Source organism: Rhinatrema bivittatum, chromosome 3 (genome assembly GCF_901001135.1).
Source record: "Rhinatrema bivittatum chromosome 3, aRhiBiv1.1, whole genome shotgun sequence".
Taxonomy (NCBI): Eukaryota; Metazoa; Chordata; class Amphibia; order Gymnophiona; family Rhinatrematidae; genus Rhinatrema; species Rhinatrema bivittatum.
The window spans coordinates 28,008,236-28,023,285 of NC_042617.1; the positions used below are offsets into that span (position 1 = coordinate 28,008,236).

At 46.4% G+C, this 15,050-nt stretch overlaps 1 protein-coding gene across 2 annotated transcripts in view; it reads right to left on the reverse strand.

Moving 5' to 3' along the window:
- LOC115086739 (calpain-13-like) overlaps positions 1–15,050 on the reverse strand; it is a 229,993-nt gene that overhangs the window by 98,395 nt on the left and 116,548 nt on the right. For both annotated transcript variants that reach the window (XM_029593017.1, XM_029593018.1), the window contains exons 3-5: positions 11,818–11,887; positions 6,518–6,636; positions 3,588–3,721 (exon numbers count right to left, since the gene is read on the reverse strand). In XM_029593017.1, coding sequence (XP_029448877.1) covers positions 3,588–3,721; positions 6,518–6,636; positions 11,818–11,887 — 323 coding nt within the window. The remainder of the gene's footprint in view (positions 1–3,587; positions 3,722–6,517; positions 6,637–11,817; positions 11,888–15,050) is intronic.

Below are 15,050 nucleotides of genomic sequence, written 5' to 3' on the forward strand. Positions count from 1 at the left end.
CAGGGTTACCTACTCCCTAACTTCAAAAGTCTAGAAATAGAGATACTTTTAGGAGGAATTAGAACCCAATGTTTTGTAAATACAGATTAGGATATAACCACCATTACAGCCTCCTATTTCTGAAAGCATTTTGAGAATGATATACCTATGGAAGATGCCAAATGAGTAAAGCTGATAGCTGTAAATGGTAGGGGGTGTGCATTTGTTTTAACCAACTTTGTCAAATGCGATGAATAAGGGACAATTTGTTTCATAAATTGAAGGGCTCCCCAAATTAAACAAATCTTATTAATTTAATTCGGTTAAAATCTCTGGTTGGACTTAGGTCTAGTCATGATTCTGGGGCCTCGCCTAGGGCATAGGCCGAGGTCCAAAGCAGGGTCCGTAGCTTATGCCCAAGTGCGACGTTGGCACGTCAGCCTAGGCAAAGACCCAAGGTAGGGGCCATGGTCTAGGGCACAGACCAAAGCCCAAATCAGGAGCCTTTGGCCTAGGACATAAGGTGAGACCCAAAGCAGGGAAGGTGGCCTAGGCCTGAATGCCTAGGCCAGCCAATGCCAAGGCCTCTGCTGAAACATGAGCAAAGGCCCAGGTTCCCCTGAAAAATGTTGCCAGGGTCGGGGAAATTTCCTGACCCCCAACTTACCTGATTCATCGGGTATCTGACACTACAGCCAGATCAGCTCTTGATGCCTAAGCCGGAGTCCAGGCCCAGGCCACATGCCAGCTCCTGGCCCAGAGGCTGGGCCCCAACACCTGGGTCTGTACCTAGATCAGAGTCAAGTCCAGAGGCTGGGTCCCAATGCTCAATGCTCGAACCCAGTCCAGAGGCCAGGTCCTGATGGGGAAGCATTAGAGTAAATCCAGTGCATCTTCCCCAGCAGACGCCGTCATTTGCAGAAGAAGATAAGAAGAGGACCGACACTGTCAGTGCTCTGGCCTTGGGGGCAGGGTCTGACCCTGGGTCGAGGCCCCATCATTGGGTCCTTGAGGGCCACAAACAGGCCAGGTTTTCAGGTTATCTATAATGAATATGCATGAAAAAGATTTGCATGCAATGCCTCCATTGTATGCAAATCTATCTCATGCATATTCCTTGTGGATATCCTGAAAACCTGGCCTGTTTGTGGCACTTGAGGACTGAAGTTTGCCATCTCTGGCCTAGACTGAGGCTCAGGCATCAGGATCCAGCCTCTGGACTGAGCCCCAGCATCAGACCTGGGCTTAAGCTCCGGTCTAGGCTGAGGCCTCAATGACAGGATCTGTCATCTGGGTCTCATCCTTTTATGGAACCCCTGTGGGGTAGAGTCTACTGGCAGCCTTGTGGGCATCCTCTACTTCTGGGCCGCAGGTGGGATATGATCTACCGGTGGCTTTATGGGCCTCTTCCTCTTCTTGGCTGCCAGTGGGATGGGGCCAACCAGCAGCCTTGCAGGCTGCTTCTTCTTCTGCCGCCCCTCCAGGTGAGCCACTCTGTGCAATTGCATGGTATGCACACCCGTTAGAGCTGGGCCTGGGGGGGAGGAATAATTTCAGCTGCTGATTTTACCTGGGTAAAATCGTTTTACATTTGCCCTTCCCAAATTGTTGGTGGCATTGACGGGCAGAATGGTTTTTCTGAATTGGAATTACCTAGAACCAATAAAAGATTCTGGCAAATAAGAACCACTTGGCCTGCCTACTGTACTTGGTATCATAGGTCTTATTCAGTCTGTGGCTTTCTCCCACTATCTCCCCCCGGCCTCCACCGCTAAGGATTTCTTTGTGTCTTTCCCATACAATCTTGAATTCTGTCTCCACTGGAAGCCTGTTCCAGATTTCCATTAACTTCTCAGTCAAACAATTCCTTTTGAGTCTCCCTTCCTTTGGTTTTTCCATTCTGTGGAAGATGCTTCCTTTTGACACTTTGTCGAAGACCTGCTAGATATTGAATGTTTGTATCATACCTTCCCTTTCCTTTCTTTCTTCTAGAGATAGGGAGGGTAATTTTGTAACATTGTTTATTTTTGTAATTTTGTAACATTGTTTATTATATTGTGCATCCCTGTTCCTTGTGAACCAGCATGATGGGACTTCTGTCTTGAATGTTGGTATATAAAAAAACTTAAATAAATAAATAAATAAATAAATAAATAAATAAATAAATAAACATTGCAATTAACCTTTGTGGTGAATACCATGCTTAAGTTGCACCAGAATTCAGAGGGAATGTACGCACATAGGTTCACTTTGTCAATTATCTCACCTAAAATACCCACATAAATTATACCTGCTATTCAAAGTGTATACATTTCTATTATAAATTCCTACATAAACCTTTGAACATCGAAAAATATGTGCATAAGTGAAAACCCCACCCCTGGGAACGTCTCTGTACAGTCCGAATAAAGGTACATGGCGGCATGACATATGCATGTAAATTTGCCTGGACACTAGGTGGGCAGTTTTATAAACCCCCCAACTTTGCGTGTAAAACAATGTCTAGCATGCAGAAATTAGTTTGATAATTAACTTCTATATCTTTAGCTCCTTCGATACCTCTATGCATGGTATATAAAAAGGACCTTCGTTTTCTTGGGAATTTCAATATTATATAAAATAAATCAGTAGAAAAAATGCTTTATTGTAACAAAGAGCAGAATTAGAGGAAAAGTCATTTTTCCACTGATTTTTTTTTTTGTTATAATATTGAAATTCCCAGGGAAAAAAATAAAACAAAAACTGAAAACGAAGCTCTCTCCCTACATATAATGCAGCATTTTGCTGGCCCTTCTTTTAATTGCTTCCAGTTTATCAATGGCCTTTTGGTCTCCCGAGACCTACAGAGAGGTCACATCACTTTCCGCTTTCTACTGGCGGCACTTCTTTATGTGGCCAACTAACTTATTGCCGTTTACAACTGCCTTGTCACCCTGACTGGCTACCTTAAGGTCAGTTTGAAGGAAGACCGCCAGCTCTCTTTCCTATTTGGTTATTCCATATTCCCACATCGCCCCCTCTCAACTCAAATGAATGCTTTGCTTTTTCTTCACCCGATTATAGTTGCCAGACCCTTGACCAAGCTTTTGCAGTTTGTTAATTTTGCATCTTATCAATGCCCCTTCAATACTGACTCTGCTGCAGAACTTCATATATCATCCACAATCAGGCGCACTATCCCTTGTAACCCTTCCCCAATGTCACTTCTGAAGACATCAAAGACGACTGGGCATGCACTGATGCGTTACAGGCCGGTGAAGTGCATCCTTGCAACATAATCTGACCCTAGTTCTCATCTGCTGATATTATTATTTTGAAAATATTTGTTAAGGGTTCCTTTCTATTTATTTATTTATTTATTAAGTTTCTATGGAATGTGCCAGACCCAAACAAGAACTTGTCAGATACCAAGAACAAGGAAGAAATCATAAAAAAAAAAAAAAAGCACAAGGAAGGCTTCGCTGAGTGCGGAGAGAAACCTGGCGGCGCATTTATTTATTTATTTATTTGTTGAGTTTTATATACCGTCATTCGGTAAAGCCACCATAACGGTTTACAAGGTTCAACTTGCAATAACATTTAACAATTGAGCAAAAAGTATACTTTACTTGGCGTATGCTTTTTCCAGCAGGGATGGCCAGAATTCGTTGCAGCTGCGGGGCTGGACGGACAGGTACTTCCCATTCAGGAACGGCAGCCTGTCGTCTACCACCACGTCCACCCACTCTCCAAACTGCCAGAACTGAAAAGAGAAAAAAAAGAGCAACGGTTCAGTACCAACGGACGGAGGCTGGCGGGCTCGTGGGGGCCGTGGTGGCGTCATCACAGGAGCGTTCACACCCATAGGCTCTGGGGCCTCACGTGAAAACGAGCGGGTCCCGTTTCAGGGGCCGCGGCGCACAGCGCGACTCGTCAGGAGTCCTATGAATCCATGGATTCTCTCTCACGCCTTGCGACAAGGCCACGGTGGCGGAGGCAGACGTTATTTCGCTGTTCTGGCCCGCCCCTGGGGGAAGGGATAGCGTTCCTACGTTCGTGCGCATGCATTTCCCCGTTTCTCCCCCCCCCAAGTGCCAAAGGTTCCAGCTAGCGATAATTACTTAACACACCCCCCCCCACACACACATACACACGGTGCCAAACACTGCAGTGAGACGGCCATAGGATGGGGGTATCATTTCTGAGGGGAGCAGGGGAAGCTGAGTGGCAGTAAAGGCTCCCACAGCAGTGCGAGCTTGCAAGAAGAGGCATGGCCTGTGCTTCCGACTGACATGCCTGAGCATGAAAAATGTCCCCTTATTGTGCACATCTGAAATATCTTTATCCTATTATTTTATTCAATGTGCTAGAATTTTCTTTCCAGTCAGGCACTGTACGGAATTTATAAGTTAAATAAGTCAGTGAACTCAGTCCTTGAACCGATGCTACAGCGCCTGGGGACATAAGCAAGCGTTCTTGCTGTCTTAACGGACGTCCTGTGGTATTAATTGGGTGTAAAAGACCACAGCTTAGCGTCTTGTGTGCATTGAAATGGAACCCATGCCCCATTCAGTCAAATCAGAATTGGGTGATCTATCTATCTATCTATCTATCTATCTATCTATCTATATATATATATATATATATATGAAAAAAGTGATATTGACTATGAGGATAATAAACTAAACTGTGCGTGCCTGCTGAAGGCATTTACGTGGAACGGCTGGCTTCAGGTGAGGAAGAGCTGATAAGGCTTGCACAGTGTCAAGGCTGGAGTTGCTGTTTGTGTTTTACATACTGTGCTGGGCATAGAATAGTTGTTCATTGTATATGGTGTCGGGGTGGAAGAGCTGTTTGTGTTTACGCATGGCGGTAGGAGTGATGGAGAGTTTTGCGCTCACATCCGTTATTAGGGGCAGAGCTGTTCTTTGTGCTCACATATTGGGGTTAAGAGGTTTTGCTCCATCTCCACCACAGGAACAGGGAGAAACCCAAAACCCTTTCAACTGTGGTCCAGTTAGAACCCGAATGCCTTTGACTGTGCTTGAGTGAAGGGTCTCTACAGCATATATGAAGTGCAGTAAAGTGTCTTAAAGGTAGAAAGTGAAACTTATGTCCTTTCAGCGGTAACACAGCATTGAGGGTAATAGGTAAAGGCACGTATTCACCCATACCCGATATACGGGTAAACTCGCAGGTGTTTGTCCTGTATGCGTGTGAACGTTAAACTGGACTGAGCGGAGGCATTCCCTGGGGCGGGGCTGGGGAGGGATTTCGATTTTAAGCCCATGCTTTTTGCATTTTCCAAAGTACGTGCATCAAATCTCCGGGAAAGGTTCTGTGCACAGGTGAGCAGGCGCACCTGTGTGGAGTAATTTTCAAAGTGGACATACAAGCGTGGGTTCACGCTGAAAATCGTGCACATTTGCCAACTTTTTTTTGAGCGGGCTGTTGTACGATGACTCCTCCCGTAACATCTAGAAAATGCTGAATTTTTTTGTGACCCTTAATACCTTGTTTTGTTTTAAAATTTGATCTTATTCCCCATTACTTCAAAGACATTTAGCGGAGTAAAGGGCGATTTATCCAGTTTGCCTAACTGGCTCTGTGAAAATTGCCCGCGGCTGAAAAGTGTGTCTGCTGTTTCAGGCCGCGGGTACCTTCAGCAGCATATAGAGGAGGCATCCCCCGGGGCATTTTGTTTTCATGCGGGAAGGGGGATGGAATTGGAAAATAAAAGCAGGCAGACTTTTATTTTCCAACACTAAGAGGCAGATTTTAAAAGGGTTACGCGTGTAATATACGCGTGTAACCATTTTAAAACCCTTCGCGTGCCTATTTTGCATAGGCCCAGTGATACGCACAAGCCCCGGGATGCGCATATGTCCCGGGGTTTGAAAAAGGGGGTGGGGAGAGGGTGGGGCTGGAGCCTCCAGGCACAGTGGCCATTTGCCACTGTTCCCAGGATCGCGGGACGGCCGTTGGCCAGCGCGCACAACCTTCGCCTGACCGAAGGCAGGCGCAACTTAGAAGTTAAAGGTAAGGGGGTGGTTTAGGTAGGGCTGGGGGGCGGGTTAGGGAGGGGAAGGGTGGGGCGGTCGGAAAGTTCCCGATTTCGGAGCGGCCTTGGAGAGAACAGAGGAAGGCTGCGAGGCTCGGCCCGCGCAAGTTGCACAATTGTGCACCCCCTTGCACGCGCCGACCCTGGATTTTATAACATGCGCGCGGCTGCGCGCGCATGTTATAAAATCGGGCATAGATCTGTGCACGCTGGGTTGCGCGCACAAATCTACGCTTGCGCACAATTCTTAAAATCTGGCCCTAAGCATGCTATTTTCCATCCAAATTTTACCTGCATAAAAGGCAGGTGATTGGTTCCCAGAGAAGCTGATTTTCTCTTTGCTCTGATCTCTTTTAGCAGGATGGGCCGTTCTGTGGAAGATTACAGCTGATACCCACCCCAATCTCTATTCCACAGATGTGCAGCATGCCATGCGGCAAGCCTGTAACACAAAGAGCCGCGGTTAACGGGGCAGCACCGGCGGGGGGCGTTACGTACCCGGAAGTGGAAGATTCCAGAGTAGGACTGCGTGAATCCCTGATTTCCTGGCAGCACGTTTTCCAGAAACCGCCGTTGTGTCGTCAGAGCACCCAGGGCAGCCAGGACCCAGCAGTCACCTCCAAAGAGCGAGAGACAAAAAAGGAGACCTGGTTACTGCTTCACCCCCACCACTGCGCTCTGCAGAAACACCTTTTATGTGCCTAGCCGAAAAGTCTGGGAACACAGAGGCTTGAGGGCCATAAATTCAGTTCTCAGCATGCCATAAGTGGTTAGAGAGCACATTTCCCAATATCCCCGGTCACCTTCGCTAAGCAGCAATAAAAGACTTTTTTTTTTTTTTAATCTAATTGGCATTCCAGCATTACTTATGTATGCGTTCCTACAGTGCTAAATGTCACTTTGTAGACATAATAGCTTTGGATTACCCATGCTTAAGGCCGTGGTGAAGAAGCCCGGCAGTTAACTGGTGAAATAAGCAGGGTGGTAATGGTGGTTTTAGTGGCTTGGTGGCTATAGATTAGAATACAGTAGAGTAACAGACAGATAAGAGACCTCTGAATGTCAGCAGGCAGGGGCTGTCTTATTGTCCACAGTGTCACAGCCTACATTCTACTCCCGGGACTGCTGTCATTGGAAGGCCACTTTTGCAACGCCAACCACCACGACAGCCACGCACACACACACACCCAATAAGCTTTTTTTTTCTTCCCCACCAAAAACACAGAATAGGAGCAACGTCTTAGTGAATCAGACTCTTAGACCCAGGATTTTGGGCCAGGTGTGCTGAGTTTTGTTCTCCTTTTTTTTTTTTTTTGTACATAGACTCAAAACTGAGAAAATCCTTTACTATAGTGGTTCCCAACCCTGTCCTGGGGACCCCCCCAAGCCAGTCGGGTTTTCAGAATATCCACAAAAAATATGCATGAGAGAAAATTTGCACGCACCGCCTCCATAACATGCAAATTTGATCTTATGCATATTCATTGTGGATATCCTGAAAACCCGACCGGCCGGGGGGGGGGGGGGGGTCCCAGGACAGGATTGGGAACCACTGCTTTACTACATCCCAGCCTCCATGGAGGTAGAGCAGACTGTAAATCCATTGCATGTGCAGAGTCTCTTTTGCTTTGTGCTTGCCAGGCAGGGAACAAAAGATACTGGCCCAATACAAAAATTCCCAAACAATGCAAAGGGTTATAACACTGGATGTGTTGCCACAAACAAGGTGTATTTAAATAAGAACATAAGAAATTGCCAAGCTGGGTCAGCCCAGGGATCTGCAGATTCCAGCATCCTATCTCTGACATTGGCCAATTCGGATCTCTTAGAACTACCTACCTGTCAGGTCCTGAGGATATCCATCCATTTCCTGTTGCTCACTCCAACACTGTCTAGCAAGTGAACATTTTCCGTTTGGCATTTACGGAATGTAAAAAAGGAACAGCCGGTGTCCGTGTTAGGTGAAAGAGAGCATTGTCCAACTTTGAGGAGGGATCTGCTCCAGTCGGAGGCTGGTGTTTTGCCTCCAAGCCACAAAGTGGCTTCTGGAAATTCAGCCTAAGAGATTGTGCATGGAGCCCGATGTGAAATCCTGTCCCCGAGGAACCTGGATTGGTCCTCAAGGAATACATAGGGGAACACCTTAGTGTTCCTGGCAATTAGGAGGTCCATAATTAGAAGATTTATCTAGATAAATTCGGGACTTAGCGGGATAAAACCATGGGATTTAAAAATCCTGCCACACTGACTTCCTCTGATTTATCTAGTTAAGTGTTTATAAAGATAACATTGTCCATATAAATCAGAAGCATTCTGGAGCAGGCAAAGTTATTCCAATAACACCAATATTCGGCATTATCTGACTAAGTAATCTAGATAACTTTAATCATGTCAAAGTGCTGCCCTACTAACTTTGGATTTAATCAGCTGCCATCTACAGCTGAATACCTGGTCTAAGTTAACCGGATAAGTTTACTCACTTAACTTATCCAGACAGCCCATGGCTGAATATGTACCTCTCAATGGTTAGGAGAGCCAAACTGAGATGCTATATGGATCTGGAAGTTCTCCATTTATTTATTTATTTATTTATTTATTTATTTATTTATTTATTTATTTATTTAGAGGTTTTTTCTATACCAGCATTCGTGATACAATCACATCATGCCGGTTTACAGATAACAGGGGGTGTTAGAAACAGAACATTGAACATGTGCATAGAAGCCGTAAAGTTACATTGAAACAGGGTTAATCTAACTGGGGGAAGAGTGAGAGCTAGATGAACTGAGCAATTATAGGATTGATTATTTACATTATTTGTAGTGTCTCACTGAAGTTGTTGCGGTGCTTCAGTTAGGATCTGGAAAGGCTTGTTTAAACAGCCAAGTCTTAAGCCTTTTTCTGAAAGTTAGTAGGCATGGTTCTTGTCTCAGATCCGGGGGAATGGAATTCCATAACGAGGGTCCGGCTGTGGAGAAGGCCTGGTCTCTGAAAGTTAGATGGTGAGGGTGGATTTGGTTTGCGGAACGAGTAGTGATCCTCTGTAAGCTTCTCTGATGGGTCTGGTGGAGGTATGTCGTCTGAGAGGGATTTGTAGATCGAGTGGAGCATTGGTGATGGATTGCTTTATAGATGATGGTGATGGACTTGTGAATAACTCTGAAGTGTATTGGCAGCCAGTGTAGGTTTTTGAGAATGGGGGAGATGTGATCTCTTCTCCATGTATGTTTGAGAGCATCTAAAACGTTCATGTACCTAAACTGGATCAAAGTCTTGTAGCTGTCAGAGGAAGGTGTTAATGGGGTTCAAACTAGCAACAGCCAGGGAGATAAAGGGCTGGGGAGGCCTTAGCACAGAGCTACTCAGGAACTGGAAGAAACTAGGGTCAAGAGTCATAAGAAGATGGCCACTCTCCTCAGAGGACTGAATTGGCCAAAGCCGGCTTAAAGGGGGGGTTGCTAGGAACAGGATGTTCACGGTAACCAGAAGGCTATCCAAGTTCTCTAGCAAGGTGAACTCTCTCCTTTCCTGGGGAAGCTCTGCTCCTTGCCTCGGTTTTCAGCCCCAGGTTTCTGTTCTGGCTTCAGTCTTGCCCAGCCAGGGTTCCTGCTTCAGATGCAGTTTCCAGTTCCAGTCCCTGCCCTGCTTCCATCTTGCCAAGCTCCAGCTGCAGCTCCCAGCCTCAGTCCTGACACCAAGTTGCAAACCCAATCGTTATTCCAGTCTGCAAGATCCAGTCCTTGCTCCAAGCTGCAGATTCAGTCTGCAAGATCCAGTCGCTGCTTCAGTTCTGTTCCCGCATCCAGTTCTGGTCCCTGTGCCATGGCCCAGCTCTGGATCCACGCCAAGTTCCAGTTCACGTGCCGAGCTCTGACTCTGTTTTAGTCCCAGTTTCACACCCCAGTTCCAGATCCATGTTTCAGTCCAGACTCTGTTCCCCACTCCAAGTTCCAGTTCCCGTTTTACATTGCAGCTCCAGCTCCACGTTCCAGACTCCTCCCCGCTGCTTCAGCCACAAACTCCTACCTGTGAGTACTGGCAGGACCAGGGAACCTAACAGTAATGAGCGCCAAGCCTATCACCTGCCTAAGTTACCTGATATACTTGCAGTTTGTAAGCCAGGCTTTATGTTATATTCCTGTTATGTGTGCATACGAATAAACATTACTTTAGTACTGTAAACTGTCTTGGGCAACTTTGTAAGGTGACAGAGAAATATGAATGGCTGGATGAATAAATAAATGCATAAACAAACTCTGAATCCAAGGCTGGCTGACCTGCAGGGGCTCCCCAACAGGACAGTTTGGTGACCTGTGTTATATCTCTATAGGGACACGAGGAGGGGCCCATCCCAGCTTTTAGCACTGCGCTGCCTATCAAGGTTACAGACCATGGCAACTGGACATTGCAAAGGCCAAACGAGCAAAGCAATTCTTTGGTGGACCAAAACATATTTTTAAGTATAGAGATCTCCTTAGATCTTTACCAGTACCAGAGAATAGAAAAATAGCTAGTGTGGGATTGTAGTTCCCTCTTAGAGTATATAAACCCCTGCCACCATCTTAGGATGCGGAATCTTATGTTGACCTTTCCAGGGCCGGCGGGTCCACTGTTGTTCCCTGCTTTTCCTTGCGTTTCAGGAGGAAGGCCTCTGGGATCTCTGGATTGAGACCTGGGTTCAGAAAAAAAAACGGCAGATAGCTTTCACTCTTTTGAAGGAATGTGTCGGAAACGGCGCAGACCATGTCTGGAAATCTGTTTGTGTCTCCTGAGACAGGATTTTTTTTTTCCGTCCTCCTTATCTCGTCTTTTGGTTTCCCCTGTCCTGAAACATTTATTTTTCCAGCGTGCATGAGTGCTCAACAGAAGGCTCAGTGTGAGTAAAATCAGGGAAGGGTGTTCCTCAGTCTGAGAACACGGGTGAACTGTGAGGAGTTCTGAGGAGGAGCGGGTTCTGATCCATTCCTGGATGAGCGAGTGAAAGGGAGAGAAGGAGGCTCTGTACCTGCTGGTAGGTGCACTCTCATGTCAAGGAGTTGCTAGGAGTAAGGGAAGTGCTTATTAAGCACTGTGTGCAGGGGCGGATTAGCCTATGGGGGGGTCGCTCTAGTCACGTGGTCTGCCGAGCGCGGCCGTGACAGAGCCGCGCTCGGCAGACCACGTGGTATCTCCTGGGCCGGCCTGGGTGGCGAATCCCCGGGCCGGTGGTCATCGGGAATCCACCCCTGACTGTGTGTAAGGAGAGGAGAAGAAGAACGTCAGGAGAGGTAGGAGTGATTGGGATTTTTCTGTAAGGACTTTGACTACATTGAACAAAAGGAACTGCCCCCTATCACCTGAAAGGGAGCTTAACAACTGCCCTAACATTGATTGGAGAGGAAGAGAAATTGGACTTTTTAACTGCACTTAAATTTAGCCATTCAACTAAATTCACTAAAACGAAGGAAGGTCACAAATTTTTTTAAAGCCTTTGAATTTGTGATATCGACGGTTGAAACAACTGAAGGGCTTTCATCAGTTACATCATTCATCAATAAAGTTATGTTGGAAACCACCCAATGCTTCTAGGGTGATTATCGCTGCTGTGATTATTAGTGCTGTTTACCAGTGACTTTAATGTGATTGCAATGCACGGGGCCCAGAAGATTATTCTCCTCCCGCTCAGGAAATCCTGGATTGTTTGACAACATTTAAAATCATAGGAAGACTGCAGCTTAAGATACTATGAGGTGTGGTTCCTGGGCCTTTACCCGGGACTAGCAGCCCAGGGGTTACATAAGGAAACTAACATATCTTACCTATATCTCCTTGGACAATATCAAATCTGCTAGCGCCTTCCACCAGCAACTGAGGGTCTCTATGTATTTCCTTAAAGATGAAAAAGAAAAAAGAAGTTGTTAAGACTTTAATCAACCGTATCCCTTTATTCACCATGGGGTCAATTATCAAAGATCTGCTGAGTGGGTTAAGATAACTGGATAATTTCAGCACTGGCAGGGAAAACCTTAACTGAGAAGGGCCTGTGATTAAGTTCTTGCATTTATTCCACAGTAACGCTTCATATACAAGAGAAGTTTATTCAGCAATCAGTCTTGGCTTTCGCCTACAGCAATTGCTACATAATTCTTCCATATCATCGCATTTCCATATGCTTTGCAAATTACTGCATGCACTTTAGCAGGGATAATGTCTTACTATTGTTGACGTGGTTGAGAAATAATTTCCAAGAAGCTATAAGTACTAATTACTATGTTTACTTCACAGGGACCCTGGGAAGCGGAGGCACCCTGACTTACAAATGGCAATCTGCATGTATTTAGCAGTTTATTTCTATGCACAAATCACACTGCGCTTGCAGCTCTTTGATTGGTTTCACAAGGGCACCTTAGCTGGGTAAAATGAAAGCATGTCTGCTGGTTACTGAAGGATTTATAAGTGAGAGCGAGGACCAGCAAAGCCCGCTTCGTGCAGAATGAAGATGTGACTGTGTTCAGGGATGAAAGAAAGACCCAGCCATGTCAGTGTTATTCCTGGTGCAAAACATGAAAGGTGAATTTTAAAAGCCCGGCACGCGCATCCGTTGGGGGGGATGCGCACTCAAGATGGGCTGAGGTGCGTCAACCGAATTTTACAAGCCGACCAGAGACACGCGTGTGTCCTGCTTCGCGCACATCTCAAATGTTTTCATGGAGGAGCGGGGCAGGGCATGGGCGTTTCAGGGGGTGGTCAAGAGATGGGCACCTAGGTCCAGGGGCACAAAATTTACTTCTGCTAGGGACGAGGTGTAGGTTAAAAAATAAACAGAAAGAGCCATTTCTCAGGTATTTTAAAGGGTCTGGGGTAACAGGGAGGAGTGTAAGCTATACAACCAGGGGGATTTGGAGGACCTAGCTGTTAACTAGGCAAATTGGTGGATGAACTGCTGACAGTGGCAATGGCATGGATGCGCACCCCTTTTAAAATTCCTCGACTTATGCGGAAGAAGCCCCCACTTAAAATTGAGCACACGTATGTGCTCAGTCAGGCATGCGTGCATATACGTCACAAGTTATACAATGGACCGCACCGACGCACATGGGCCAAAGAGCAGCCGGGCACTGGTTCGAAAGTTACCATCTTAATTTGTGCCGACAGATTTAAGCAGCAACAATGGGTTACCACTGAACCTGGCTGATGAAGCCTTTTCAAGGCAAAGCACAGCCACACGTGGGTATTTGGCTGAAATATTATACGTTATTAATGCAAGTGCAATACAATAATTCATTTTCAGGACAGACTTTTTCATTATGTAAAGGCGCCTATATGGCCCCTTCACTAAAGTCTGCACTTCTCCCACCAAGGGGACATATTGAGTTTGTCAGAGTAGTGAGTGGACTCATCCATTCAGTATGGCACCCCAGCAGTGGCCACAATGGCGTAGTCCAGGGTGTTGATCAATAAAGACCCAGAACATTCTGCTCAGCAGGTTTGGAACCGCAAGAAGGAGAAGTCCTGTCTCCTGGACAGAAGATTGGGAGCTGGAGGAGGAGGAGGAAGCAACATAAAGGGCCACTCAGTAACGTCCCTGTGGTGGTGCTTCCTATACTGCACTGTAAGTAGCTGTTCCTGAAGGATCCAGCAGTGGATGGAGAGTATCCTTGTTCTGAAAAGGTAAACTTCATGTCCTAGGTGGGTGTTTCTATGGAGGGAAAGAAGACAAAGATTTACGCAGGAGGCGCGAGAAGTGAGTTTCAGGTGCCTATGCTGGGGCGCCCATCAGTGTGAAAGAGAGTAAAAGAAAGAGCGGCCCATCCAGTGCTGAGACCAAGAAACCCAAAGGAGTCCAGAGGAGAAAGAGAAAGGTGTGCGTAACCTCAGCGGAGGGTACGGAAAGAAAGAGTCCGGATGCTGGGCTTTTGTGGTCCTGGCACCAGCTCTGTGGGCTCACTCAACAATGTCCAGGCAGATGCTGGACTGGCCCTAGCTCAGAGACTTGAGGGAATACACAGCTCATGCTGGACAGGGAAACTTAAAAACAACCCTTTCCCCTCTGAGATCATCCGACTGCCCCAATACATAAATCTTCTGTCTTCTCTTTTAACCATTCCTTGGAAGACTAGCAGATATCAAATCCCCCACTCTGGGCTACAGTAATCGGAGTCTCACACAATGCACTATAGTTTAAACTTATTACAACTTTCATTCTTCTGGGGTAGAGCAGTCAATCAGCAACAAAATACACAGAAGAATGAGTCACAGAATTCCACAGCAGAGATAGCAACATCAACACAAAAAAAGCCCAACACACTTCTCTTTCCTTTGGCAGTATATCTGGATCAGTATCTCTTCTCCCAATAAACCACGGGGCCGATGCAATAAAAATGCGCCGACAGCAGGCGCTGAGTGTTCAGCGCCCGCTTTCCTAACGCGCACCCCAGGCGCCTTTCCTGGGGGCGCCATGAAATATTTAAATCAGGGGTCTCGCTGCCAAGGAGGGGCTTGGGGCCGATTGCGCGCCCCTAGCGCCTCCTTGGCAGCACCTGGCCCAGGAGCAGTCGGCTGTCCACGGATTAAGAAAGTGGTCGCTCAGTTTTACGAGCGTCCTTTTCCTAACCGGTGCCCAGCCACAGGTTCAGAAAATGGAATGCTGGTTAACCGAGCGTCCGATTCCCTAACCTGACAACCAGCATTCTTTTTTTTTTTTTTTTTTAATTTCTTTTTTAAATCTTTTAAATTTTTCGTTCCTCTGTCTTAATATCACCACAATGTTAAGTTGGAGGATGTACAGTAAAGCAGTATTGTCTGCTTTTCTGTACAACATTTTTATTACGATCCTGTCCGCGGACCCCATCCCATGTTAAAAAGTGCGCTCGGCTGAGCACCCAGTTTTGTATCGTCCCCCATATGCATTAGCCAATTCTTCAAGAACTAATCTCATCAGTGTTCACACAGATTCACTGAGGTCTTCAAAGAAGGAAACTTCCAGAGAAGGACATAGGATCTCTTACGTGTATTTAGTGTCTATGCGGCATGCCACCTCCCATGTGCCACT